Below are 25,317 nucleotides of genomic sequence, written 5' to 3'. Positions count from 1 at the left end.
TTCCAGAAACACAGACACTTGGGAAGTGGAGAGGAACCCGGCACTGTGGGCAAGTGCCAGTGGGAGTGCATGGGGCTGGAGCAAAACACTCCTTCCTGCTTCTCCCTGAAGCAGGGACACCACCCACAGGGGTGGGAGACTCTCACCCAGGGCTGGCACCAGCACCCAGGTTCTCCAAATCCCAGCATTGCCCAGGGAAAGGCAGTGACAGGAGGGATCATCCAGCCACAGGCAGTTCATGCTGACAGCTCCCACCACTCCATTCATCACAGAAAACCTTGGCAAGGTGTCAGCAGTGGGGATGAGACACGGGGCCATGGACACATGATGCAGGTGGCCAAGGCAGAGCAACATGGAAATGCCGTAGTTAAAACCAAGAAAAAATATTTTCATCTTTCTCCTGACACCATGCACTGGTGGGGACATCGCCTGCTGATGGAGGCTGACATCAGCGAGAAGCAGATTGTGACATCACCGAGCACAGGATTGTGACATGTCCCCCCTCACTGCTTAAATACAGGTGTGGGCAGAGCCGGTGCCAGTCTGGCTCTGGCCTGAACTCCTACCGAGCGTGACTGCGAGGTGTGGAGGGTCAAGCCAGGTTTCTCTGGTGCTGAGTGGTGCCTGTTCTTGGCAGGTCCCAGTGCCAGTCCCAGAGCAACCAGCAAGGTTTCCCCAGCCCTGCCTGGCTGGGGCAGAGCGTACTTGCAGCACTGACAGGAAACGTCCCCCGGTCGGACGTGGGCAGGTGACTTTAGGGCTTTAGGGAGGTAGGAGGGTGTCCTTCTCCTTCCTTCCTCCCCTCTCCTGCAGGGTGTGACACCGGCAACGGAGAGCAGCTCCTGATCCTCAGCCCTCCTCAACGTGCTGCAGCGGCCAAATATGGCCACAGAGACAGATGGCAACTGTGCCATCTGCCAGAACACCTGGGATGACGTGGCTTCTACTCTGCCCTGTGGCCACCAGTTCTGCCGGGGCTGCATCCTGCGGTGGGCACGGACAAATCCATCATGCCCACTGTGCAGAGGAGCAATAGAGACTGTCAGGTTTTCTGATGATGCCGGTGACTCTCTAGAGATCGTCATCACAGCCCCTGAGCAGCTGCCAGCAGCCACGAGCTCATCAGAGCGAGCTCCCGGAGGCCAGGACGAGAACAGCCCCCATGGCCCTGTGCTGGCCCATCCCTCTTCTCCTCAGGAGACACCAGCCAGAGCTGTCGGCGGTGTCCTGCCCGAGGTCTGGGCAGAACTTTTCCGTCGACGACGGGAACTTCTGGACCCTGTGCGGACTTGGCTACGCCAAAGGACGGAGACCATGTACGGGGAGCAGTGGTGGATGGCAAGGAGCACACAGAGTGTCATCCTGCATGCTCTCTGTGTGTATGGGCCAGAACAGGAGGTCATGATCCAGAGTCTGCAGGCCTTCCTGGAGGAACACACAGTGCCACTGGTCCGGGGCACCATCGACATCATTGTGAGACACTGCAGCTCAGGGGCCCAGAGGCTGCTGCACTCCCACTCTGCCACAGATGAGGATGACAGCCCAGCAGCCAGCAGCTACTCCGGCAGCTCCAGTTCCATCTTCTCCAGCTCCCCCAGCTTCTCCAGCCCCAACAACCCCAGCTCCCCCAGCCCCAATAGCCCCAGCTCCAGCTCTTGGACATGCACTCCAGCCAGCAGCCCCAATAGCCCCAGCTCCAGCTCTTGGACTCTACCCAGCAGCCCTCAAGTCCCCACAGAGGAAGAAGAGGAAGCTGCCAGAACGGAGGCCACCCCCAGCAGGGGTCAAAGCCATCCCCCAGTTGTGCCGGTGTCCCCAGAGCAGGACCAGCCCCAGGATGAGGCGGGTGCCTCTGGTCCCTCTGTCCAGAGCACCAGCCCCAGACCCTCTGGTCCCACCCAAGGCAGGCACTGCTTGCCTGGGCGGCCCCGGCGGTCCCTAAAGAGAAAGGCCTCGGACTCTCCCCACCCCTGCAAGAGGCCCCGCCGCCAGTAGAACTTGCAAGGCTCTTAAACTCCTTATTTAAGAAAAAAGAAATAAATTGTTGTTATTTCCCCCACACAGTCTCTGGGATCTGCTTCCTCAGCCTTCCCCTTGTGCACCACCGTGGGTGGCACCCATGTCCTGTGGGGCACCAGCCTTGGGCCCAGGGCTATATGGGCAGCACCTTTTCCCACAGGAAATCCAGGGCTCCAGTCTCTCTGTATCTCTCTGCATGGCATCTTGTCCCTCAAGAGAGTCAACAGCCCCTCCCAGTTTGAGATCAGCAGCAGCCTTGAATTGGGGCATTTAACTGCAGCATCCCAATCTTTGAAAAGTCCCCACCTTCTCCTCCAGTCGAGCTTCCAGCTGTCACTCACTTGGTCAAGTCCCATGAGGTGTCCCTTAACAACACAGGGAGGCCCACAAGATCCTGCTGGCCGCCTGGCTGCCCTGATTCAGACACATTTTCCTTTATTCCCACACTTCTGTAGCTTGAACAATAGGAAGGGGCCCTTGTTTGGTCAGCAGTGAAGTGTCAGACTGCACCTTGCTGGCACGGTGCCCTTCCCAGCTTCAGGATTCAGGTGGGGAGGACAACTCAGCAAAGGCAGGAGGAGAAAAGTCGAGCTGCACCCCTGGGTACCATTTGTGTATTTGCAGATTTCCTTTCTTCAGGGGCCCACATGCTGCCCTTGTCACCTCAGGAGTGCTGCCAGCATGGAGGCCTGGCCTTGTCATTGTGCAGATGAAAGAACTGCTGCTGAAACAAAAGGTAGAGAGAATCCTTTCTTGGGTTTGGAGCCCCCCTAGACAGGACCCATTCTACTGAGCAAGCAAGGCTGAACAGTCCCAGAGCCCTAAACATAGGTGCAGTGTCCTTGTGCCCATCCCCCTCGATCCAGCAGGGCTGCAGAGAGGACAAACTCTGACCTCTAAACCAAAAGGGACAAAACCTTGTACAGAGCCTGGCCTGAAAGGCCTGGATGGGATGGCCTCTCCCAGGGAGAGAGACAAGAGGCCCTGTGAATAGACACCAGGCCTGACCCCAGGAAACCATGGCAAGGTGTCAGGAGCAGGGATTGGAGACAGGGCCAAGGACATGTGATGCAGATGGCTGAGGGACAGCATCATGGAGAAGTAGAAACTGAAACTAGGAAACAGTATTTCCTTTTTTCTCTGACAACATGTGCCTGCAGGGATGGAACGTCTGCTGTGTCATCACAGTGTTAGAAACGAACTAACTTTTAGATACAATTAAATGAGGACAAAGTCATGGAGGCAAAAGAAATCTGTTTATTGGTAACAATTCACCTGAGCCACATGTATGCCCTCTTTCCCCCAAGAGCCGAACACACACACACCCTCCAAAGCAATGACTGCATTTTATACACTTTCCTGACCAGGGGCAGTCCCTGCCCCCTTTCCTATTGGCTGGGTACTAGGGAATTTCTATTCTCTCCTGACCATTTACTTTTCTGTCCCCTCTGCTCTGATCCTACTTCCTTACTGGTCAAGTCTTCAACCTGGCTGTTTTCCCAGCTCACAGCAACACCCAACAAATTACTAGAGCAAATCCAAACCAGAAAAAAACAACACACAGAACAAACAACTTTCAGTTTTTCAACTAATAACCTTTTAACCTAACAACCATCAGCAAAAGATTACCTCATCTCTCACAACAGGGTAGAGGACTCTGATGTCACCGACCTGTGGATGGTGACATCAGGCAGTGCTGGATTGTGACCTCACGTTCCCTCACTGCTATCTTGGGGTTCCAAGGAGTTTCAATGCCTTTCGTGTTGTCACTGGGGGTGGAGGCTGGTGTCAGAGGGCAGTGGGCTGTGACATCACAGACCTTGTCACAGATTGTGACACTGTGCCCCTCGCTGCTTCCATTGAAACATTGGCAGGGCCACTGTGGCTCCAGCCTGAACTCTACTGAGCGAGAGGCCAAGGCCAAGAGGATAAAGCCAGGCCTTTCTGGTGCTGGGCACGGCCTGTTCCTGGCAGATCTCGGTGCCAGTCCCGGAGCCATCACTCCTGGGATGGCCACAGAGCCAGATGGCGACTGTCCCATCTGCCAGGACTCTCGGAAGGATGTGACTTTTGCTCTGCCCTGTCACCACTGCTTCTGCCTGGGCTGCCTCCTGCGGTGGGCACTCAGAAATCCCTCCTGCCCACTCTGCAGGACACCGATAGAGACCATCAGGCTTTCTGAGCACGCAGACGAGCATCAGGACACAGCCAGCACCGCCCCCGAGCAGCTGCCAGTGGCCACCGGCCAGGCAGGGAGAGCTCCCGGCCGCCTGGACAAGGAAAACCCCCGTGGCCCTGTGGTGTCCTGTGCAGCTGCTTCACAGGGGACACTGTCCCCAGCTGAACAGGGCTCCTCAGGGCCAGAGTTCCCGGGTGGCCTCCTACCCGAGGTGTGGGCCCAACTTTTCCGTGGACAGCCGCAGCTGCTGGAGCCCGTGAGGCCCTGGCTGCGCCCGAGGCTGGAGGGGATATTCCGGCGCTGCTGGTGGCTGGTTGAGGCCGCAGAGAGCTCCATCCTGCACGACCTGTGCCTCAAGGGGCTGAACGCCGAGGTGTTGGTGCAGGGGCTGCAGCCTGTCCTCGAGCAGCACACGGCTCCACTGGTGCATGGCGTCATCAGCATCATCGTGGGCCAGTGCAGTGAGGAGGCCCAGAGGCTGCTGTACTCTGGTGCCATCAGGGACGAGAACAACGGCCCTGTGGCCAGCTCCAGCTCCAGCTCCAGCTCCAGCTCCAGCTCCAGCTCCAGCTCCAGCACCTCCAGCAGCTCCCAGAGCAGCAGCTGCTGGATGGGGGCTCCTGCCCATGGCCCTAAAGTCTATGATGTGGAGGAGGAAACTGGCACTTTGGAGGCTGCTTTCCCTGGGGGTCCCAGCCACCCCCCACCTGTGCCTGTCCCTGTGGAGTGGGACCGGTCCCAGGAGGAGCCACGGCAGGAGGTGGTGACAGTAGCAGATCCCTCTGCCCAGGGCAGCAGCTTCAGCCCCTCCACCCCTGTCCTGGGCTGGGACCGATTGCCATGGGCACCCTTGCACCCCAATAAGAGAAGGGTCCCCAGCCCCCAGGACTCTCCCCAGCCCTGCAAGACGCCAACGCGCTGGCAACTCTAGCAGGGCTCTCACAAATCTTCATTGAAGGAAAAGGAAATAAATGGTTATTTCTCTCACACAGTCTCTGGGCTGTGCTTTCTCCCTGCAGGGCAGCAGAAGCCAAAGGCAAAGAGGGCAGCAGTTGCAGCTGGGCTTGATGAAGGACCGTGCTCTCAGCCTGCCTCCGGTGCTCCTCTCTGCCCAGCCACTGGCACATCTGCTCTGCTCTGCTTTCTCTGTGCTGCCTGCTGCCAACCAGGGCAACCTGCAGAGTAAATTTTCTGGCAAGCAAGCAAGGTCTAGTGCAAACTTGATCCTGAGTCAAAATTTTATTTCTATGTCCCAATCAAATAAAATTTTTTCAGCAACAATTCATTGCTATAAATAATATTATTGAAGAATAAAGTAATAAATTTGACTCCAACCATTATTAAATCTGGGAAAAATACTTTATAAAGCAATAGTCTTCATTTCCTATTAATAAAAAAGCTGTAGTTGCCCAGTTTGAGGGAATTAACTGAAATTATATGTCAAATAGATTCAGTATCCCAGGAGAGTAGAATAGAAATTACTTGTTGCAAAAATAAATTAATGCAATAGTGCTGAATGGGAACTATAAATTTAATGAGGAATTGGAGATTTAACAGTAGAGGGACCTATTTTGTTTTTCAGTTTAAAGCTGAGCAAATTTTAGAAGCCGTATATCCCTTTAATAAGAGATAAGGACATCACCTTCTGAGGAAGGTGGAAAAATAGTTTAAAAATATTATTATTTTATAATATTTTAGAATAAAACACAAGAAGAGAGGCAATTAGTTTCATTTTTTTTAAAGAAAAAGATTTTAAAATAAGAGGCAAAAAGAAGCAACTATTTTAACTCTACTAAAATTTCACCAGCAGCATGGAGAATGGACAACTTAATTGTCAAATACAGCCTTTTTTTTTTTTTTTTGGTTAAAAAACATGGAAACAGAGTTATTTCTCCATCACTATTTTATTTTCAAAAGCAACTCTGCTGTGTTTCTCAAAGGGCTGGGAGGGTGTACTCACTGCTTTTGATGTATAAAGAGACTGGCATTTCACCTGCTAGAGAGATTGCAGCACTATCTATAGAGGGTTGTTTTTCGGGATGTCCTTTTCTAAGGTGTTTATGGTGTTTGGTGTTGGGATCATTGTTCCAGCCTGTTGTATTGTGTTTTTATATCTTTGTGACAGTTCTATAATGGTTTGCCCCTTCACCCCCCATTTTCTCCCAATGGTTCCACCCTGAGCTCTCCCACCCCTCCTCCAATGCCACCCCTCCCTGGTGCCTTGTCCATCATACAGCTCCTAATCCCACCCCCCCAAAATCTTCCACCTTGGGCATCGAGTGAGTGGATGAAAGCCAGGGGACCCTCCCTTAACCTTCCCCCATTGGCTTGTGTTTCTGTCTGTCCTTCTGCCTTCCACTCCCCTAAATTCCCCCATTGGGCAGTGGGCGTCCTTCCCCCTTGTCTCCGCCCTGGTACTTAAGGTGATTACAAAAGCCACGTGGCCATTTTCGGCTGCTGGGACATGGAATTCAGAGCTCCTCAGAGCTTACAATAAACCTGAGACTTTTCCCCAGCTGTGAGTCGACTCCCTCATTACCTTCTCAGATGCTGCCTCTCCTCCATGCAAGGCAGAGAGCGAAGTGCTCTTAGCTGCTCCCCGAATCTGCCACAAGAAAAAGGGGAGTATCCCCCACTGCTGACCATGCCTCTGCTGGGCAGGCGAAGCCAGGGGGCTTCAGAGGGAGCACAGCGGCACCAGCCCATCAGAACAGGGTATGAAATTTTTTGCAAGTTCTTGTCTTTAATAAAGGCTTAATAAAGACACTAGAGAGGTGTCAGAGAGCTCTTGTGCTTTACTTTACTGTACAGCCATCTTAGCTCCTGCAACTAGTCCACTTTTTTGAGTCAAAAAGTTTTGCTCAACAAGCTCTTAAATCTTATGATACGCTTCTCAAAAGTGCTAGCTAATGAGCCTGAAGTTTTTATCGTACACCTGGTAAGTTCCTAGCTCCCACAACAAACTTCTCCAAGGTGCTGGCTCACAAGCCACAACACATGGCCACAGGTTCCCCACTCTCACAGCTAGCTTTGGTACCAAGAATGGAGTAGAACAGGACAGCTGTGCTTTGGACAGGAGGGTGAAGAAGGAGAGAAATAAAGGCAGAGAAAAACAACAAAGAATATCACCAGCTTCAAGATCCCATATTGGTCCTGTTCTATTGCCTCGGGGGGTGAGGGAAGACAAGCACACAATCAATATGATTGATAAGCAAGCTCAAATTTATTCAAAGATGCTGTCAATTTATATATAGTTTTTTACAAGCAATGTCAGCAACAGGCTCTCACTGGTTAATTCATAAAGGTTCATTGTTACATGTTCTTCTACATGCGGTTTCATCTGCAGCTAAGGTTTTCATCTTCTAGCTTGATATATTTTACTTTGCTAAGTACATCTTGTTTTACATCCTGTTCTTGTACAACTCATATCTCAAGGATATGCTGCCTTTTGCTATCTGTACATGCACAGTGTACTGTTCACAGGCTTAGACACAGTGCTGTTTCCCAGGCCAGAGCTCCTCCTGGGCACAGAGCTCAGGTCTGGGGTCTCAAACAGAGGATTGCTGGAACAGTTGTTCCATCGATCCATGACCCTGTTCCTGCAGCCATTCCCCAATAATTCCCCCGTTTTTCTTTTGTACTAGCATTGTTTGATTGGTAACTGATGAAGCAATTTGATGCATGACTCTCTGCAGGCAAGCACAAATACATGGCAATAAACATACAAACAGCAAAATCACTAAACTGAACATAATCAAATATTGAATGATAGAACAAAACCATGGTCCCAGGCCCAATGATTTTAGCCAGTCATCTAATCCAAATCCATATGCTTGTTGTAACTGAGTAGTAAGCTTATGCAATTCACTGATTTGCTTATGTATTGACTTTGAATGATCAGACAAATTCATGCAACACATACCTTCAAAATCTTCACAACCATGTCCCTGAGCCAATAGTAAAAAATCAATAGCAGCACGATTTTGTAAAGTAGCATGTCTAACAGAATCAATATCCAGCAAAAGATTAGACAATGCAGCAGATGTAGCATTATTCTGTTTGGCAAGCTAGCAACCTAATCTGTTCAGTGTAGCTTGTGCCTTAGCTGCTGCAGTGCTTGGGACAAAATTAGAAGCAGTTACAATTGCTCCAGGGGACCAAAACTTTGTATCATCTCTGCAGTTGCTCTGAAATGCATGGGTTAACCTTTTTTGCCTATGATGTCGGGATACTTTTAATATCATAGACATATTTAGTGTCAATAAAGACAATTGTCCAATAGTACAGGGACCTCCTTTAAGTCTAGAAGGGATACCAGACCAAGCAAGATCTCCTCAAATGAGAAAATACCCAGTAGGTAGCTGCAGTGGAGATTTAGAGGAAATTGAGACATGTGCTGAAGTGTAGTTACACTAATAAGAGGAATTTCTATATATTGGAAGGCTGGAATTTGCTGAAACCGAATACCTGCTGTTGGGATTCTGTTGCTGTACACTAGTCCAATTAAAAATAATGCATGCATCAGCCTTCACTGATCCCAAAAGCTCTAACTCTTGTGGCTCAAGAGGAGCAAGAGGAAGGTAAGGAACCCAAGAAACCCAGTTGTCCACATTATATTGAGGCTGTGTTACCTTACAGGTTGATATCTTCTGAGGGCAAGGCCAATTTTCTACAGGTACCCTTACTAAACAGGTAGAAAATGGATTTCCAGGTGAGGATAAAGACAGACAGATAGTACTATGATTTGTCAAATTAGCCAAAGTGACCCATATGTTTGTTTTGGTTGTGCAGGAGCCCAAGCATCAGCAAACAGCAAAATTGACAATAGCAAAATCAAAGGTATCATTCTGAGGCTATTAAAATTGTATCAGGATTAGTCCGAAGAATATTAGTCTTTAAAACATAATTTAGTTCCTGACAAATAGGCTCAAGCCATAGTCGTCTTCGGTGGAGCCTTCGTTCATCGGCGGAGGAGTCAGCGGTGGCTGTGGAGGTGCTGGCAGTGGCCGTGTTGTAGCTGGATGTGTCCACTTGCTAGGAACCCACAAGGGACCTGTAGGTGTGGACCTCTATATGACCTCTACCCATGTAATTTACAGGTGCTGGTCCTGACCACATCCCTGTAGCAGGATGCCTATACATTACAGTTATTGATTTTTCTGCATCATTTTGTTTTGCAAGTGTCCCATGTACAAATGCAGGGGGCATATCATGAACACCAAATATACAAAGATGATTTAAAGTGAATAACGCTTTTGCCAGTCTCTCCTGTGGATCAGTAACTGGTTTAAATTTTGCAAGGTATTGTTTTAAAGTTTGATTTGCCCTTTCTACAATAGCTTGACCTGTGGGAGAGTGTGGTATACCTGTAACATGCTTAACACCCCATAATTGCAAAAAGCGATTAACTTTCTTCCCTACATATGCGGGTCCATTATCTGTTTTGATAACTCCAGGTACCCCTAAAATAGCAAAACACAGTGTTAAATGTCGGATAACAGGAACTGCTTTTTCTCCAGCTTGTGGGAAAGCCCAAATGAAATGACTGGAAGTGTTAATAACTTCATGGACATAACATAAATGCCCACATTCAGCTACATGAGTCACATCCATTTGCTGCCATTCATTAGGGCCTAAACCTTGAGGATTTAGCCCCAGGCCAAGGCCCGGTCCATTGTGATGACTGCAGTCTAGACATGCTCTGACAATTCCTCGGGCTGCTTCCATTGTAATATCAAAGCAACGCTGTAGCCGTTTTGCATTTTTATTAAATGATGCATGGGCATTGCGTGTTTTTGTGAAATTGTCCATAGGCACAGTTATTGACACCAGTCTATCAGCACGAGCATTGCCTTGTCCTAATCCTTCCACCCACTTATGACTCCTGATGTGAAAAATAGCATATGGAGCAGATCTTTGTCGTATTGCAGACTGCAACTGTGCGAAAAGTGCTATCAAGTGCTGGTTTTGCACTTCTTGTAATAGTGCATCCTCAATATGCTGCGTTACCCCAGCTGCATACAAAGAATCAGATACAACATTTACAGGATCATGCATCCATTGACAAAATGCACACACAATAGCTAAAAGTTCCAATGTCTGTAGAGTATCTGATTCCTGACCCTCTATTATGACATGATTCCATTGCCCCTGTTCATTCTAAGTGAGAGCAGCTTTTCGAGATTTGCGACCTGCATCTGTAAACACAGTAACAGCATTAATCAACGGTGTTTCACTATATTTTGGCTGTAACAGCCAATTTTGTGAGGAGACCCTGTGCAGAATAAGTGAAGACAATGGTGACAATTGAATTTCAGCTTTAGAGTCTAAAATGCTAGCTTGTAATTTAGGAGAATGTTGTAAAAACCAGTCTAAATCAGCCTGTTTTATTGGAACAAAAATTCTTTGTGTCTCTTCCCCTGTAATCTGTACCACCCGTTTCTGATTTTTCCTAATTAAAAGTGCGAGCACCTCCACGTGTGGTTGAATAGAATTGCAAGGCTGTAAGGGTCCAAACACCCATTCTAACACCTTTCTATCCTCCTGCTTTCCTCTTTTGTCTTTTAACTGCTGAGTGAGAGCACCCATAAGGTGTTTTGGATGAGACAGAATAGTAATGTCTATAGGTAAGTCAGGATCTCTACAATCAACAGCTCTCTGGGCCACAGTATCAGCAATATTTGCTACAACTGCACCCTGCCTATCAGTCAATTGAATAGGTGCAGCGGGATCAGTACCTTTTAGCAATGGTCTTAATTCATCAAGTTCATAATTTGAAATACCAACAACTGGACGGAGCCACTGAATGTCTCTCATGAATCGCTGCATAACATGCAGAGTGTGCAAATCGAGTTGCAGGGCAACCTTTTGTAGCTGAATGTGCATATCAGAAATTACCCAGCCCAAATATTTCCAGGGTGCAGAATGCTGAATTTTCTCTGGGGCAACACATAAATTGTGATTATGCAGCTGTGTGAAAATAAAGGCCTCTTGCTGAGCAGTAAATGGAGCTTCCTGTGCAAACAAAATGTCATCCATATAATGATATATCATCATATCAGGACAAGCAGTTCAAATGGGTAGTAAGGCAGCATCCACAAACAATTGGCACAGTGTAGGACTGTTTCGCATCCCTTGAGGAAGGGTCACCCATTCATACCGACTTGCAGGTGCCTCACGATTCAGGGAAGGTAATGTAAATGCAAATCGTTTAGTATCATTTGGACGGATGCTAATTGTAAAGAAACAGACCTTTAAATCAATGATAAGGAGGTTCCAGCCCTCAGGCAGCATGGCTGGATTGGGGAGGCCTGGCTGTAGTGCCCCCATTACCTCCATTTGGGCATTAACTGCACGTAAATCATGAAACAAACAAAATTTACCAGATTTTATTTTGATTACAAATATTGGAGTGTTCCATGGACTAGCAGAAGGTTTAATGTGCCCCTGATTCAATTGTTCACTAACTAGGGTATGTGCTTGTTGCAGGCTTTCTCTTTTTAGCGGCCACTGCTCAATCCATACCGGATAATCAGATTTCCAGGTTAGGGAAATCAGGAAAGCCCAAGTAGTGACTGCTACAAAAAATGATCTTTTGTCACCAAGTGAGCTCCTAATTGTATAAGAATATCTCAGCCAATAATGCTTCAACTTTAGGTGGTAATGGCATAACAGTAACAAATTGCACACAAGTGCGACCATCCAGTAATAAACGAATTTTGTCCTTACTGCGGCAAACTGAAGCAGACCCCCCTACCCCCTCAACTCCAGCAGTCATAGCAAAAAGTGACCAAGAGGTAGGCCAACAGTCCTTGCTGATGATAGTGATGTCTGCTCCAGTATCGAGGAGTGCCATTAGCTGCAGCTTTTGATGACCATTCTCCAAAATAACAGGAGCTTTGGGCCGCTCCTCCATGGGACGACAAAGAAGTGCCATACCTCCTGTAGATCCAAATCCTGCTGACCCCTGTTGTTGATGTATGGTGGTTGAGGCAGCTTCTGTCAACTGTAATGTAGGCACTAGCTGAGCGATTTTACTGCCCTTAGAAATAAACAAAGGAGGATAAAATGTCATAGCAACAATTAGAATTTCACCTGTAAAATCAGCATCAATAACACCAGGTAACACAAAAAGACCCTTCAAACCAGCAGATGATCATCCTACAAGAAGAGTACCACAAGGTTTACCTTTGTGCATTACCGGTCCTTTGACCCCAGTAGGGATTTTTACAGGCTTTTGATCAATCAGGGTAATGTTTATTGTGGTTGCCAGGTCCAGGCCGAGGCTCCCTCTTGTGACTGGCTGGAGAGAGCTGGCTGGTTGCAGCTGTCTGGAGCGCACCATACGGGAGCTGCTGTTGGGATCTTCGCGCCGCGGCCCTTTGCGCTCCAATTCGCGTTTCCCGATTGCCTACAAACTTCAGTGGAATGAGAGTTCACAGAACATTTGTTACACCATACTGTCCCTTCTCTGCAGTTGCGACGAAAATGTCCCATTTTCCCACACCGGTAACATCTTATACAAGGTTGTTGCTTAAACTTATTTGCTGGTTGTAACAGAGTCAGAGCAGCAAAGGCTTGTGTTTGGGCTTGCACCAAATCTTTCCCTATATCCCTGAGTGCTTCTACTAACATTGCCTGAGAACCTGCAGGAACCCTCGACATTCTTTCTAACATTTCCTCCACTGTTGCATCAATGCTCATTGTGTTAAGAATACTTCTAGTAGAGGCATTACAATTTTCTAAAACACACTGTCTTAATAGGCCTCCCTTCATAATGTCCTGTACATCAGCTAAATTGATAGCCTCAGTCACCCGGTCAACAAAGGAAGTAAAAGGCTCATCTCTGCCTTGCTTAATAGACATGTAAGAAGGAGATACTGGTTTTGTCTTAACCCTGGAGACTTCTTCTTTAGCCAATAGCATAGCAGCCTTTAATACTTCAGCCCCTACTTGTGCCTGCATTTCAATCGTAGTGAACTGCCCAACACCCATTAATTGCTCAACAGTTACCCCAAATAAAGGGTCATTCTGTTGTCGTGGAGTTTCAGCAAAACAATTACATAATTCATGCAAATGGGCTTGCCACAGCATCAACTGAGACTGTGTCATAGTCATTCTCATGATACCCTTAATATCTTCTGGAAGAAGCAAACCAGAGCCCCATATGTAATTAAGCATTTGCTTTGCAGGTTCCCCGTGTATTCCACATTCATTAACTGTGGCTCTCAATTGTGAAAGCAATTTCCAATCCACAGGCTGATAATTGGCCGTCTGACCCCCTCCTGCATTTGGCGTATAAACAACAGGAAAAGCTTGGCAATCTATGTCAGAAATAGCAGAACACATGTCACAATCTTTATTACTTACTGCTTCTTTTTGGATACTTAACCAATCTATTCTGTGTATTGCTGGTAATTTTTTAGGATGTTCTTGCTTAAAAGAATCACCAGCAGATGTCACTAAAACTTTTTTGTGACTGCTCTGAACAGTTTCATCCTGTAGCTGCTTTCTTTCACCCTCCGGGAGTTTTTCATTATTTATTACTGATTGTTCATTCCCAGGGAGGGGATCTGTGGCTGACTGAGCAGCATTAAAGGCAGGATTAAGAGCAGGAGGAGCAGTAGGTTGTTTATCACTCCATCTGCTCTTAATTTCAATAGTATTTCCTACTGGAGGAATAGGATTGTAATCAACCCCTAAAGAATGCATTCCTGGTTTAACCCCTTCTAGAGTGGCAGTAGCAACAGCAGCAACCTTCTTTTCTGCCTGATACCTCTGCAAACAATTTAAGACCGAGCGCCATGATCTCATTAACTTTCGGGCAGCTTTGTCATCATCAATCACTTTAAACCAAATATATTCCCTAATTCACGCCACTCATTTACATCAAAGAGATCCCCCGAGGCTTTAAATAAGCCCTGAGCCCGACCATAGGTGTACAAAGCCGGAGGATCTTTCTCTAAATCTATATCAGCTAAATCACTTTTCTTTAAGAAACTAGTAAGTAATTGAAGAGCTACTTCACTTTCCACAATCTGACCCTTAAGTGCATGAGGTGTCCTGGACCTAGGTCCTGCGGGGAAACCCGCTGGTGGCTGGTCTACAGGAGCCCCAGATGACTAGGAGTATGAATCCATCAACAGATGGGTCGGCACAAAGAGCGCTGCAGTTCTCAAGGGATTATTGTAGGTGCACCAAAGGCAGGAAAAGGCAGGAAAAGGCAAGGGAAGCAAAGGTAGACAACCTCTCGAGAGGGGAGCTAACTCTGAGAACCTGAGCTCTGAGATCTGGGTCTCGAGAGATCTCTCTCAAAGGAGGGGCCAGGGGTTGTAACAGAGAGAGAGAGGAGGCGGGGTTAGGGTACATGCGGACCAATGGGGTAAGGTCCCATGGGAGGGATGAGGATAATGCAGACCAACAGGAGACAGGGGAAGGAGTGGTTACAGGGAAGGAACCAATAACAGAACATAAAACAAAGTTTTCCAGAACCAGGGTTGGCATAACTGTTTAACAGACATTAACTGGGGAGGGCACATCTGATGATGGACATGGGAGAAGGCGGGAACTCTGCCACCATGCCCCTACACCACAGCAGTTTTCCATGGCATTCCTGACAGATCCCTTCCGAGACCTCCTCCCACAAGTGCAGCCTTTGTGCCTCAGCAACTCTTCCCGGACAGCGAGTCTTGTCCTGACTCCCCCGACAGCGAGTCTTGCTCTGACCCAGGCTCGAGATGACTCCTTATGCCAGCATCGAGTCGAACTTTTAGCCCTCCGAACGCTGCTTATTCGGTGCTACCGGTCCCACCGTCCTGGTCCACAAGGCACCGAGACCCCTGAGTGTCACAAGTGTCCCTGTTCCAGGTGCCAAATATTGCTGGGTGGTGAGGGTAGACAAGCACGCAACCAATATGATTGATAAGCAAGCTCCAATTTATTCAAAGATCCTGTCAATTTATATAGTCTTTTGCAAGCAATGTCAACAACAAGCTCTCACTGGTTAATTCATAAAGGTTCATTGTTACATGTTCTTCTACGTGCGGTTTCATCTGCAGCTGAGGTTTTCATCTTCTAGCTTGATATATTTTACTTTGCTAAGTACAACTTGTTTTACATCCTGTTCTTGTACAACTCATATCTCAAGGATATTCTGCCTTTTGCTATCTGTACATGCACAGTGTACTGTTCACAGACTTAGACACAGTGCTGTTTCCCAGGCCAGAGCTCCTCCTGGGCACAGAGCTCAGGTCTGGGGTCTCAAACAGAGGATTGCTGGAACAGTTGTTCCATCGATCCATGACCCTCTTCCTGCAGCCATTCCCCAACACTGTTCTGTGGATGGTCTGGAGCTGGGTAAACAATGAGAGTGAAAGAGAAGGTGAGGGGAAGGAGAATGAGGGTCCCAACCTGCTCCATTTTACAGCGAACCTGCTGCAGCCTCTTATGCAAAGTAGATTTTTTGTGCCATTTTGTCATGCATGCACAGCCAGCCCTGATGCTGCAGAGGTGCAGGCCTTCCTCCTACCTGCTGTGGTATATCTGGGGGGGAATCCATGGCTGCACACAGCTAAGTCAGGTTTAGGCAATCATGGCCTGTGCCAGTCAGAAAAAATTGCCTTCACTAGTCACAAGCTACCCTTCTTCATCCCCTCTTAAGTTATAGGGGTGCAGGTCCCAGTGGGCCTGAGGTGTAATATGGAGTGAAGGGCTAAAACATTATACTTTTCTTTCACTGGGGCAGCTTCAGCACAGCCTTGGAAAAGGTTATAGTGACACAGGAGAGAGCTTGTGACCTTCAGCATACCACAAAAGGAGCAGCTTGAGGAAAAAAATGTTTTCAGCTATTTCCACTGCCAAAGGCAACTAACGTTGGTCCTTCCTCTTCACCTAGGGTTCCACATTAGAAATCCTCCACTGTAAAACTGAAAGAAGGGGAATCTTCCCAGTGGTAATTGTGAGTTGTTTTTTTTTTTTGTCAAGTTGGTCTATGTCACAAACCTGGCTTATGGTGACACACAAGTAATCTGCTTAGTTTGACCTGCCATGTCCCAGGTTGCAAACCTGGGCAAAGAAAATAATCTATTAAAAAATAAATTTAAAAGACTTTGTAAAAAAATAGTATGTGAGGTTGGAGAAAGAAAGCTGTCTTTTGACCGTACTAGTATCATGCAGGGCTCTTCTAACTGAATGAGTGTAGGATCATCTGGTTTCCACTGAAGTATCTGTTTAGAAAGCTGAATTCATATTCTTCAACGTTTGCTTCAAACTTGCTATTTCTGAAGCTGCTCATACCAGTGAGAACAATTAATTAGGTATTTTTGGAAAGTAAAAGAGCAGCAATTTTCTGGATGAGAATCATCAATGTGAAATCCAGTTACAATCTTCATAACCAACATGGTTAGTCCTGGGGTAGGTGTCCAAGACATCACTGTGCAAGTTATGCCTCAGAACTCTTGAGAAGTTACAATGGAAAAGGTAATTTTACAGAGGGTTGCTTTAAGGAATTTATTGATGATTTAAGGTTTGGTCTCATTCACACTTTTAATATTTAAATTCATATTCAATCATTTATGTACATAACTTTGTTTCAGCAGCATGTGAAAACTGGTTTGTTATTTTTTCTTTTCATTGAGGATTGCTTATTTTTAGCAAGAGGAGAAGTTATTCTTAATCAGAAATTTTTTCAAAGAGATTTAATAGTGTCTATGTATCTTTCTTTTGAGGACCTCCAGCTTCCCTCAAAGTCCTTTGATTTCTGTTATGCTTGATAGCCAGAGGAGGCTTTCAAGAAAGATGTCTGTGAGTACTCAGCTAAAGGGGTTAATTACAACCAGCTGTACTCATTTGGATTTCTATATTCCACCTGTTCACAGCCATCTGACTGTGCACCATAATGTAGAGAACTTGCAAATTTACTCACATATTTGCCTTAAAAACCAAGCCCTGTGGCCTCATCCCCAAAACTTCTTTTACCACAAAGTGACAGGATTCCATTTATTTCTGACTCTTTCAATTAACTTTTTCCATTAGGATTATCAAAATTATGCTTTGGAAAATTTAGGTAAATCCAGTCAAGCACCTGCAGGAGAGCGCTAAGAGATTATCCAGCTATCCAGCATATCCAGTATTGCCATAATTTTCTGAGTAAGCTGCTGAAAAGATGAATCCCTCATTGAACAGTGAAGGAAGCACTTCACTGGCAGGGTAAAATATTTCCTTTCAGCTGGCAATAAACTGGTGGTGTTTGATAGGCATTACCTCGAGAGAAGGCTGACCTTCAGCCTGGTGGAGCCTATGGATATGTAATTCTTTGTCCAGGATTAATTTCTGGAAATACCTGCAGGAGTGTCCAGAACTCTTTGAAAGTTAAGCAGACACTTGAAGTAGAAAAAGATCTGGAGTTTCAAAGTGCAACTGGAATGGGGTGCCCTGATTTTTGCACCAGTTTAAGGATGACCATCTGTGTAATATATGCAGAGAATTCAAGCAATGTGTCATCACCAGCTGAATGCTCACAGTATTTTGTAGATATTTCCTCATCTTCATGATCTTTCTAGATTCTTTGTGTCAAACTTTGGCTGCAGAGCACACCCTCATGAGCATTGCTGCTGCATAATTGCATTCCCAAGCAATAAGTACAAAAGACTGTGCAGTTTATTTGTTTGAATGTGCCCCAATATGGGTGGCAGCAGTTCTGAGGCAATGAAAATGTAACTGATGCTGATTACCTTTGCTTTTATTTATGCAATGACTAATCTGTTTATACAAAGATACTACTCTTCTGGCAGGCTTCCAAGCTTAGATCCAAAGAAAGGATGAAAATTCATATTTTCTTTGCCTAAGCAATCATCCAAGGTACCTACTTCTGCCTCTGAAGTACCAGCTCCTACTGGTTGTTTGCAACTGTCTTTTCTTGTGTATCAGCAGATCAATTCTGCAGCAAGAACCATCACTTAAAAGGCAAGATTATCTACTGACAATGTCAAATAACATTTCTAGTTCTAGTCAGAGCAGGAGCTGCCTGGAGACATTCCTTTGGACAGCTGGAACATTCTGTCCAGAGAGATCCTACACCTCTAAGTTGTGAAAGTGGAAAAAAGTCAGTCAGCCACCTTATTTGGACCTGGGCTATTGTTTCCAACAGATTCACTATCTCATTTGTGAAAATGACTAGAAATCAAGTTTCTGGACCACTCAAGGAGCTAATGTCAAAGCTCATCAAGTATGCACACAGGTACCTTCCTGATAGTTTGTAATACCACAGTTATAGTGAAGTTATTATTTACAGCTCACAGCTTCAGTCCTATCTCTCTTGCTGCAGAGGAAATTAAGTAAAGAGCTTTATCTTTTGCTGTGAGGGACAGGTCATTAGTCTCAGATGCTCACAGTCACTCTGCTTGCTGCTCAACAGGTGAAACTGTCAGCAAAAAAACAGCTCTGGCTTTGTAAAAATTGTTCAGGCACAACAGACTGGATTTTCATGATGAAATCGACCTCCAGGGATGTCCCAGCAGCATACTATATCACGAAAGGAAAGCAGAGACTGTGGCATACGCACCAAGAACTATTTGCTTCCCTCATGGTTACAAATCAGATGGAACAAAATTAGGCTTACCCATTTCTCTGTCTGCCCACATTCTGCTGGAGGTTTGTTTCTCATGCACAGTTTTGATATGTGGAAGGATGCCAGGTGCACTTAAAGGAAACTTAGAGGATGTGTCTGTTTTCTACTAGGTCAAGTGTTTCAAAAATTACTATTTAGGTGGAAGATGCTATTGTAGAGAGTGTTTGAAAAATGATATTTCAACTGAGGCAAACCTAACTAGTTCCTAGCAATCAAGGGAAGGCCTGGCTGAGAAACAAATTGGTTTCAGATCTTTTTTTTTTCTGTTATGAAAGCTTTAATTCCTTTCTTCTCATCTTCCTTAATTCTATTTAGATTTGGAAAAATCCCACCAAAACCCAACAAAGACAACAAATCACCCCTCCTTTTTCTAGGTTTGCTAAAGATAACTCCCTTCTCCTATCTGGTTTAACTGATCAAAATAATTTCACTATAGTAGCAGTGCTGTTTCCTAAGAATCATGAAATCAAAGTTGTTTGAGTTGGAAGGGACCTCAAGCTCATCTTCTTCCAGGGACACTTTCCACTGTCCCAAATTGCTTCAAGGCCTGTCCAGCCTCGAAGATTTCCAGGAATGGGGCAGCCACAGCTTCTCTGGACAGCCTGTGCCAGTGCCTCACCACCCTTGCAGTAAAGAATTTCTTTCTAACATCTAATCTAAACCTGTCCTCTTTCAGTTTAAAACCATTGCACCTTGTCCTGCCACTATCTGCCTGTATAAAAAATCCCCCTCTCTCCTTTTTATGTCTGGATTTAAACCACACTGCTGTTGTTGTTGGATAAAAGAACCACACTCTCCTATTGTTTTTGGACATTTGTTGGCAAATGTATTTGAATATTCTAATGTGTTTCACGTCTCTTGTGCTAGAGAAGGCTCTGGTCTAAATGCTGAAAACATTGTCTGCTCCAGTGGAAGCAAGGGGTTTTTTGAAGAATTCTTTCAATGATTACAGTTTTAGCCTTTTTCCAGGTTGCACTGAAGATTAAATGACAGTTTCTGTTATTGAGGGATGATGTTTCTCTTGAAAGAAGTAGAGGGGTTTTTTCCTAGAAAGTTACTGCATGCAGTTTACAATGTGAAAATGTACACATGGAGAAGTAATTCACGGAACTGAGAACTAGGTAAGAACTTAAGTCCTGAACAGGCAAAAAATGATGTGCTCACCAAGACATTGTTCTGCTCTGGTCTTGGGTGAATGATAGCTTAGTCTGATAGCTGAATATTTTTGCATCAGATATTCACTGAAATGTCCTTACACTTAAGAAGTATAGTTAATTTCCGTGCTATAAATAAAATATACCTCATAGATGTTGCCTCGCATAGGTAAGATTATCAGTTATCATATTTTCATGATAACTGTAGTTCCACTGGGATGATGTTTTCCTACGTGTCCACTCAGTGTCCACCTGAGTGACCCGGCCAGACAGGCATGACAACAGCAGAGGGCACTCCCTTGGGATCCCTCAGGTTTTCCAGGAGTGCCTCCGGAGGAGTGACAGACAACTGATCCACTGAAGAAAAGAGGCTGACTCTTGTCGGGGGTAAAAGTCCAGAAGTTTATTTGGGACTCTTATAAGCACAAGTGACTTCCAGAAACACCAACCAGCCAGAGCCCCAAGAGGGCCTCGTCAACAGTTTATAAATGGGAGAGTGGAAAGGGGAGGGGAGGCCTTGACAACCAATGAGATAACTTGAGGAGTGGTTCTAGGGATGATAGAAAGGAGTAACAACGTATTAAGGAAGGTCAGAGGAGGGGCCCCAGGTCCTTGTCCAATCACTCAACACCCTTGACGGAAGCTTCCAGACTATTGGGATGGGATGCTGGGTGATGGACAAGACACCAGGGAGGGTTACATAGGAAAGACTCAGCAGTTCTGCTAAGTCAAGGGGCAGGCTTAGGGAGGATTGACATGGGTGGGACCATGGGTGTAAAGAGGGGGTACAGGGATAAACCATCTATGCAACACAGGTACAAACAAACACAATACAACAATCACATAATCTTTTCTTCTTCTCCTCCACAGAGCAGAAACACCTCTGTGAACTTCAGCCAGTTACAACTATGAAATGGTTTTGGTTCTCATCATCTAGTCATCCTCTGATTGTTTAATTACTTTAGGCAGCAGTGTTGTGGAAATAGCTTCTTATTAATCTTCTTAAATCTGCTACTCTACTAGATGCACTTTCTTAGTACCATATTTTTATTTGTTCTTCACCATGTCCATTAGGCATGGTATTTGGAGGTGTGATATTTGCACAGAAAGGAGCTAGGTGGCTCAGCCTGATTTCGGTTGACAATAATGCTGATTCTTGTTTGTCTTTTTTGCTTGTTTGTTTGTTTGTTTTGGGTTTTTTTTAGGGACATAGGCATGGCATAAGTGCTTGCTATGATTGTTTTAAGATTTGGTAACATCATCCATTGTAGTCTAAGCTGAGAAAAAACTTCCAAAATTCTAAACCACCTGATATTCTTTCCTTGCAGGTTTTTCCCTGAAAACAAAAACCATAAAAACTAAAAAAAAAAAAAAAAAAAAAAAACCAAACCCAAAAAACCCAAACAATTTCTCCCCCACCCAATAAACCTACCAAAACTAAAAACAAAGAAAACAAAGCATGAAAAATCTTGCAAAGGTCCATGTGTGTATTCTAACTTTTGTGTCTATTGGGCAAAATAAGTCACTGCTGAATTCAAAACTGAGCAAAGGCTATCTGTACTTTCAGCAGTGTCCTTCACTTGAAATTAAACAAGAGTCTTTCACTCTTCTGTTCTTACAGGGACATCTCATACATTGGATTTTCACATGATGGGGTTGTTATTTGTTTGACACAGATGGACTAACATATAGTGATAGCAGGTTCTCTCTGTGATATATTTTTTCTATTTTTAACAAAATAATCTGGTTTATAGACATTTTTACACAGCTATAGTATCTCTGTTTTTGGGATTTAAGCATTATTCCTTATAGTAAAGCATGATTTGACCCTTTGTGTCTCTAAGGAGCTTTATTGATATTTCTTAGTGGATACTGGACAGGTTACTAAGGCATGGTACAAAAAAAGTATTATTTGTGAAAACTGATTCTAGATGTAGAATAAATCCTGGAGATTCCATTTATATTCTTCCCTTAGAGACAGCATATAGAGCATAAACTATTTTTCATCAAAGAGAGAGTACTTTCATGCTACTCAGATATTATTTTTATATGAAATTTTACAGCCAAACTGTGTGGTTGCAATAATACTCTTTCACTGCTTGGATAAGTTTCTAAGTGATGATGTCAGATGCTATGACTATTTCTCATAAATCTGAGTATTTATTATAGTCCCATCTTCGAACTGAAGCTGTGTGAGTTATTGTCCAAGAATGTTCTGTAAAACTCCAAAGTGCCTCTATGCCTTTTTCTTCTGTGTTCTGTCAAAGAGAACTCAAACACACATATTTTTTACTCCTTGAAGAGCCTTTATTGCATAACATCCTGACAAGACACCCTTTTCAGTATCAGAATTTTTCCCTTCAGTTCCCTGAGTTCCTGCTTCAAAACCTGCAATTCAGAACCCTCTTTATTTTATATATATAAAAACCTTCCTAACAGACTGTTTTCTCCTGTCAGCTGTGAAAATTCCTCCTCTGTCATGTAAAAGGTCTGATGCTTTCCCTTGCACTGGGATGGGAAGGATAGCAGGTGTTTTTTCAGTGTATTTAGTTTTGAGTAGCAGTTCTGTTTACAGAGTGCTATTTTTTTCTCTCTCCCAAATGTACTGCTCAAACCAAAGTAATATATGTGTATATATGACAATAAATACCTTTGCATTTGTCATATTACCAGGCTGGCTGTACAGCAACTGGGTTTGATCACAATTTGTACAGACAAAGATCATTTTGTTCAGACCAGTTATGTGTCTTGGGATGTGCAAGAGTTCCTCCATACTTGACCCCTAAGCACTGCCTAAATAAATAAATAAATAAAATATACATATATATATATATATATGTATATTAGAATGTGCTTTTGTTAGAACACTTCTGCATCTGCCTGCTTAGACCAGGCCTTTGCAGAAGGACCTTTAGTTGTTCTGTACTGACTTATAAACAAAGTCCTTCTTCTGGCAAATTAAGTTGATTTATTGGACCTCCACGTCCTTCTGAGAGCTGTTAAGGTTCATCGACGTCTTATGCCTTCTGATTTCTGTACTCTGCTGCCTGCACCCAAATCTCCCAGCATGTCTGGCACTTTCAAAGTGGTTTCTGTAAGCTCTTCACCACTAGATTGACCACTAACTTACCCAGACAGCTTAATACAGATAACCAAGTTTCATTTTGCTGCCAGTGACAAATTACATTCCTTCCCCTTCCCCTTCCAGATCATGATGGATATGCTGCATCTGGAAATCTTTTCTCAGATGCGTGCGACTCCATCAGTGCAGTTAGTCTTGAGTTCAGTCACTCTTGGAAGCTCTAGACAAGAAAAGATTATTTCAAATGACTGAAAACTGGTGGTGGTTTGCCACAGAACAAACAAACAGACATTACTGCCTATTTTATCTGCATAATCAGTCTTTCATTCTGATTTTTCCTTTAGTCCTCCTCACTTTAGTGGATGATCTGAAACGACATTGCATTATTACTTGGATTTTCCAAAGTTGTGCTCAGTGAATCTCTTTTGTTTTACTCATTTCAGAGACAGACCATGGTCTTCTTCACAGCTTAACTCCATGTCTTGAACAATTACCTCTGCAAAGGCTAAAATTTAGTCATATAGAGGTTCATACGTGCAGAGGTGGTGCCTTTCCCCTACATTTCACGTAATGTCTTCCCATTTATTTAGTGCCATTATCCTGCTAATACTCACTGAAAGGTGTCCTGCATCTGTAGCAAAAACCAGGATCTTCAATGTCTTCTATGACTTTATCTTCCCTACAAGGATTTTAAAGCAAAATGCCCTATCTAATTCTGTGATGACATAGGAGGTAACAAAATCCAAATTTCACCTTAAAAAAATCAGGAGTTTTAGAAACAGAATAAAACATATTTAATAATTTCCAAGAAAAGATCAGGAAATGGGTTTAAAAGTCAACATGGCAGTATCTAAAGCAACTCTTAGAAGTCCTTTAATGCAGAATAGAAGTTTGCCTGGGCACACAGGAGAGTGAACATTCTTTTGTTAACCTCTTTTTGTTAAATCTGCTTGTTAGCCTCTGACTCTCTCTAATCAAAGCTTCCTTATCTACAGTGAAACAGACAAACCTACCCAGGGACTTGCCCTGAAACATGATCACTTTTCAAATTAGAAAATTAACAATTTCTTCTATGCCAAATTTTTGTGGGTTGATGAAGATATGGATCATGTTCAGGCTGGACAAGCTTCTATAAATCCTTAGGTTTTATTATCATCACCATGCACTGTCCAGCAAGAGCAGCTTGAGCTTGGACCTCATGATCTTTCCACTGCAGTTCTGCTCCATTTCTGCAGTTGGGTTGAGACATGTCCTATAGCTGTGGAGCTCTGCAACTGTAGTGGGATTTTTTTTCTTCCCAGTGTTTGGGAACAGTTCAGGAAATCAACTGGAAGCTGCAGTTTCATGATGATTTCAAGCTGTTATCCTTTGTAGCCCTTGCATAGTCAGAAATTCACTTAGTGCTTAAGATTGTGTGTGTATAGGTGTATATATATATATGTGTGTGTGTAGTGTTTAAGGTGTGTGTATATATAGATATTCACAAAATTTGTTAAGTATCCTTTAAATATCTGCTGTGGATATTTCTTGCCTGAATTCCAGCTTTTGGAATTCAGACCTGCTGCATAGGAAATAAACTTATAAACTAAAAAATAAAAAAAAAAGAAAAAGAAAACTGAAATAAAAGGAAGAAATATACATCCTGAAACTGCCAGAAGTGTACTCTAACACCTTTAATCTTTGGGCCAGCATAGAAATTATCCATCATTCAGGATTCTGAAATGACTCTTTCTGGACCTTTGATACCTCTTAGGTCTGTGTCACAAGTGCCTGCCCAGAAGTTTGTTGTGTTGTCTGTCACCTTTTTAACTTGCAGAATAAATGTTGGATGGTTCCCCAGGCAATGGAAGTGAAGATTTATAGAAAGCCACGTAGTTTTGTTGAAGATGTTGGGTTTTTATCACTTAAGTTCTTCTTCATTTATATGGCAAGAGCAAGAGGAATTTGACAAAACTACAGCACAGTGTTCCCAGTAAATATAAAAAGCAATGAAAGCACCTATACACTTTATTTTATTGTAAGCCTGTGTGCAATGACTGATTATTGCCCAGAAGAAAATGCCTATGGCAGCCTTCTATTTTCATCCTGAATAACTTCCCATATCAATAAAAGAAATTTCTGATGGCAATTTATTTACATGCATATCAATATCTCCTAGATTTTTTTTTTAATGAATTTGAACCTTTGGGCTAGTAATTCATTGTCAGTAGGCTTGCAGTTCCTGTACATTAAAACAGGAATTTCTCATGTAAAAAGA

The 25,317-nt window shown here is 44.4% G+C and overlaps 2 protein-coding genes across 2 annotated transcripts in view; both read left to right on the top strand.

The window, feature by feature from the left end:
- LOC137465072 (sushi, nidogen and EGF-like domain-containing protein 1) overlaps positions 1-25,317 on the top strand; it is a 179,674-nt gene that overhangs the window by 123,391 nt on the left and 30,966 nt on the right. The gene's annotated exons all lie outside the window — the stretch shown is intronic.
- Positions 517-1,995, top strand: LOC137465347 (E3 ubiquitin-protein ligase Topors-like). The gene is made up of 2 exons (XM_068177365.1): positions 517-733; positions 814-1,995. The coding sequence occupies exon 2, from the start codon at positions 883-885 to the stop codon at positions 1,993-1,995; it is 1,113 nt and encodes a 370-aa protein (XP_068033466.1). The 5' UTR covers positions 517-733; positions 814-882.

Source organism: Anomalospiza imberbis, chromosome Z (assembly GCF_031753505.1).
Source record: "Anomalospiza imberbis isolate Cuckoo-Finch-1a 21T00152 chromosome Z, ASM3175350v1, whole genome shotgun sequence".
NCBI lineage: Eukaryota > Metazoa > Chordata > Aves > Passeriformes > Viduidae > Anomalospiza > Anomalospiza imberbis.
The sequence above is the reverse complement of the archived record's forward strand: the minus strand, read 5'-3'. Positions and strand labels throughout refer to the sequence as shown.

Excerpts from the sequence above, each read along its gene's own strand:
- LOC137465347 (XM_068177365.1), top strand. The coding sequence starts at position 883 with ATGGCCACAGAGACAGATGGCAACTGTGCCATCTGCCAGAACACCTGG.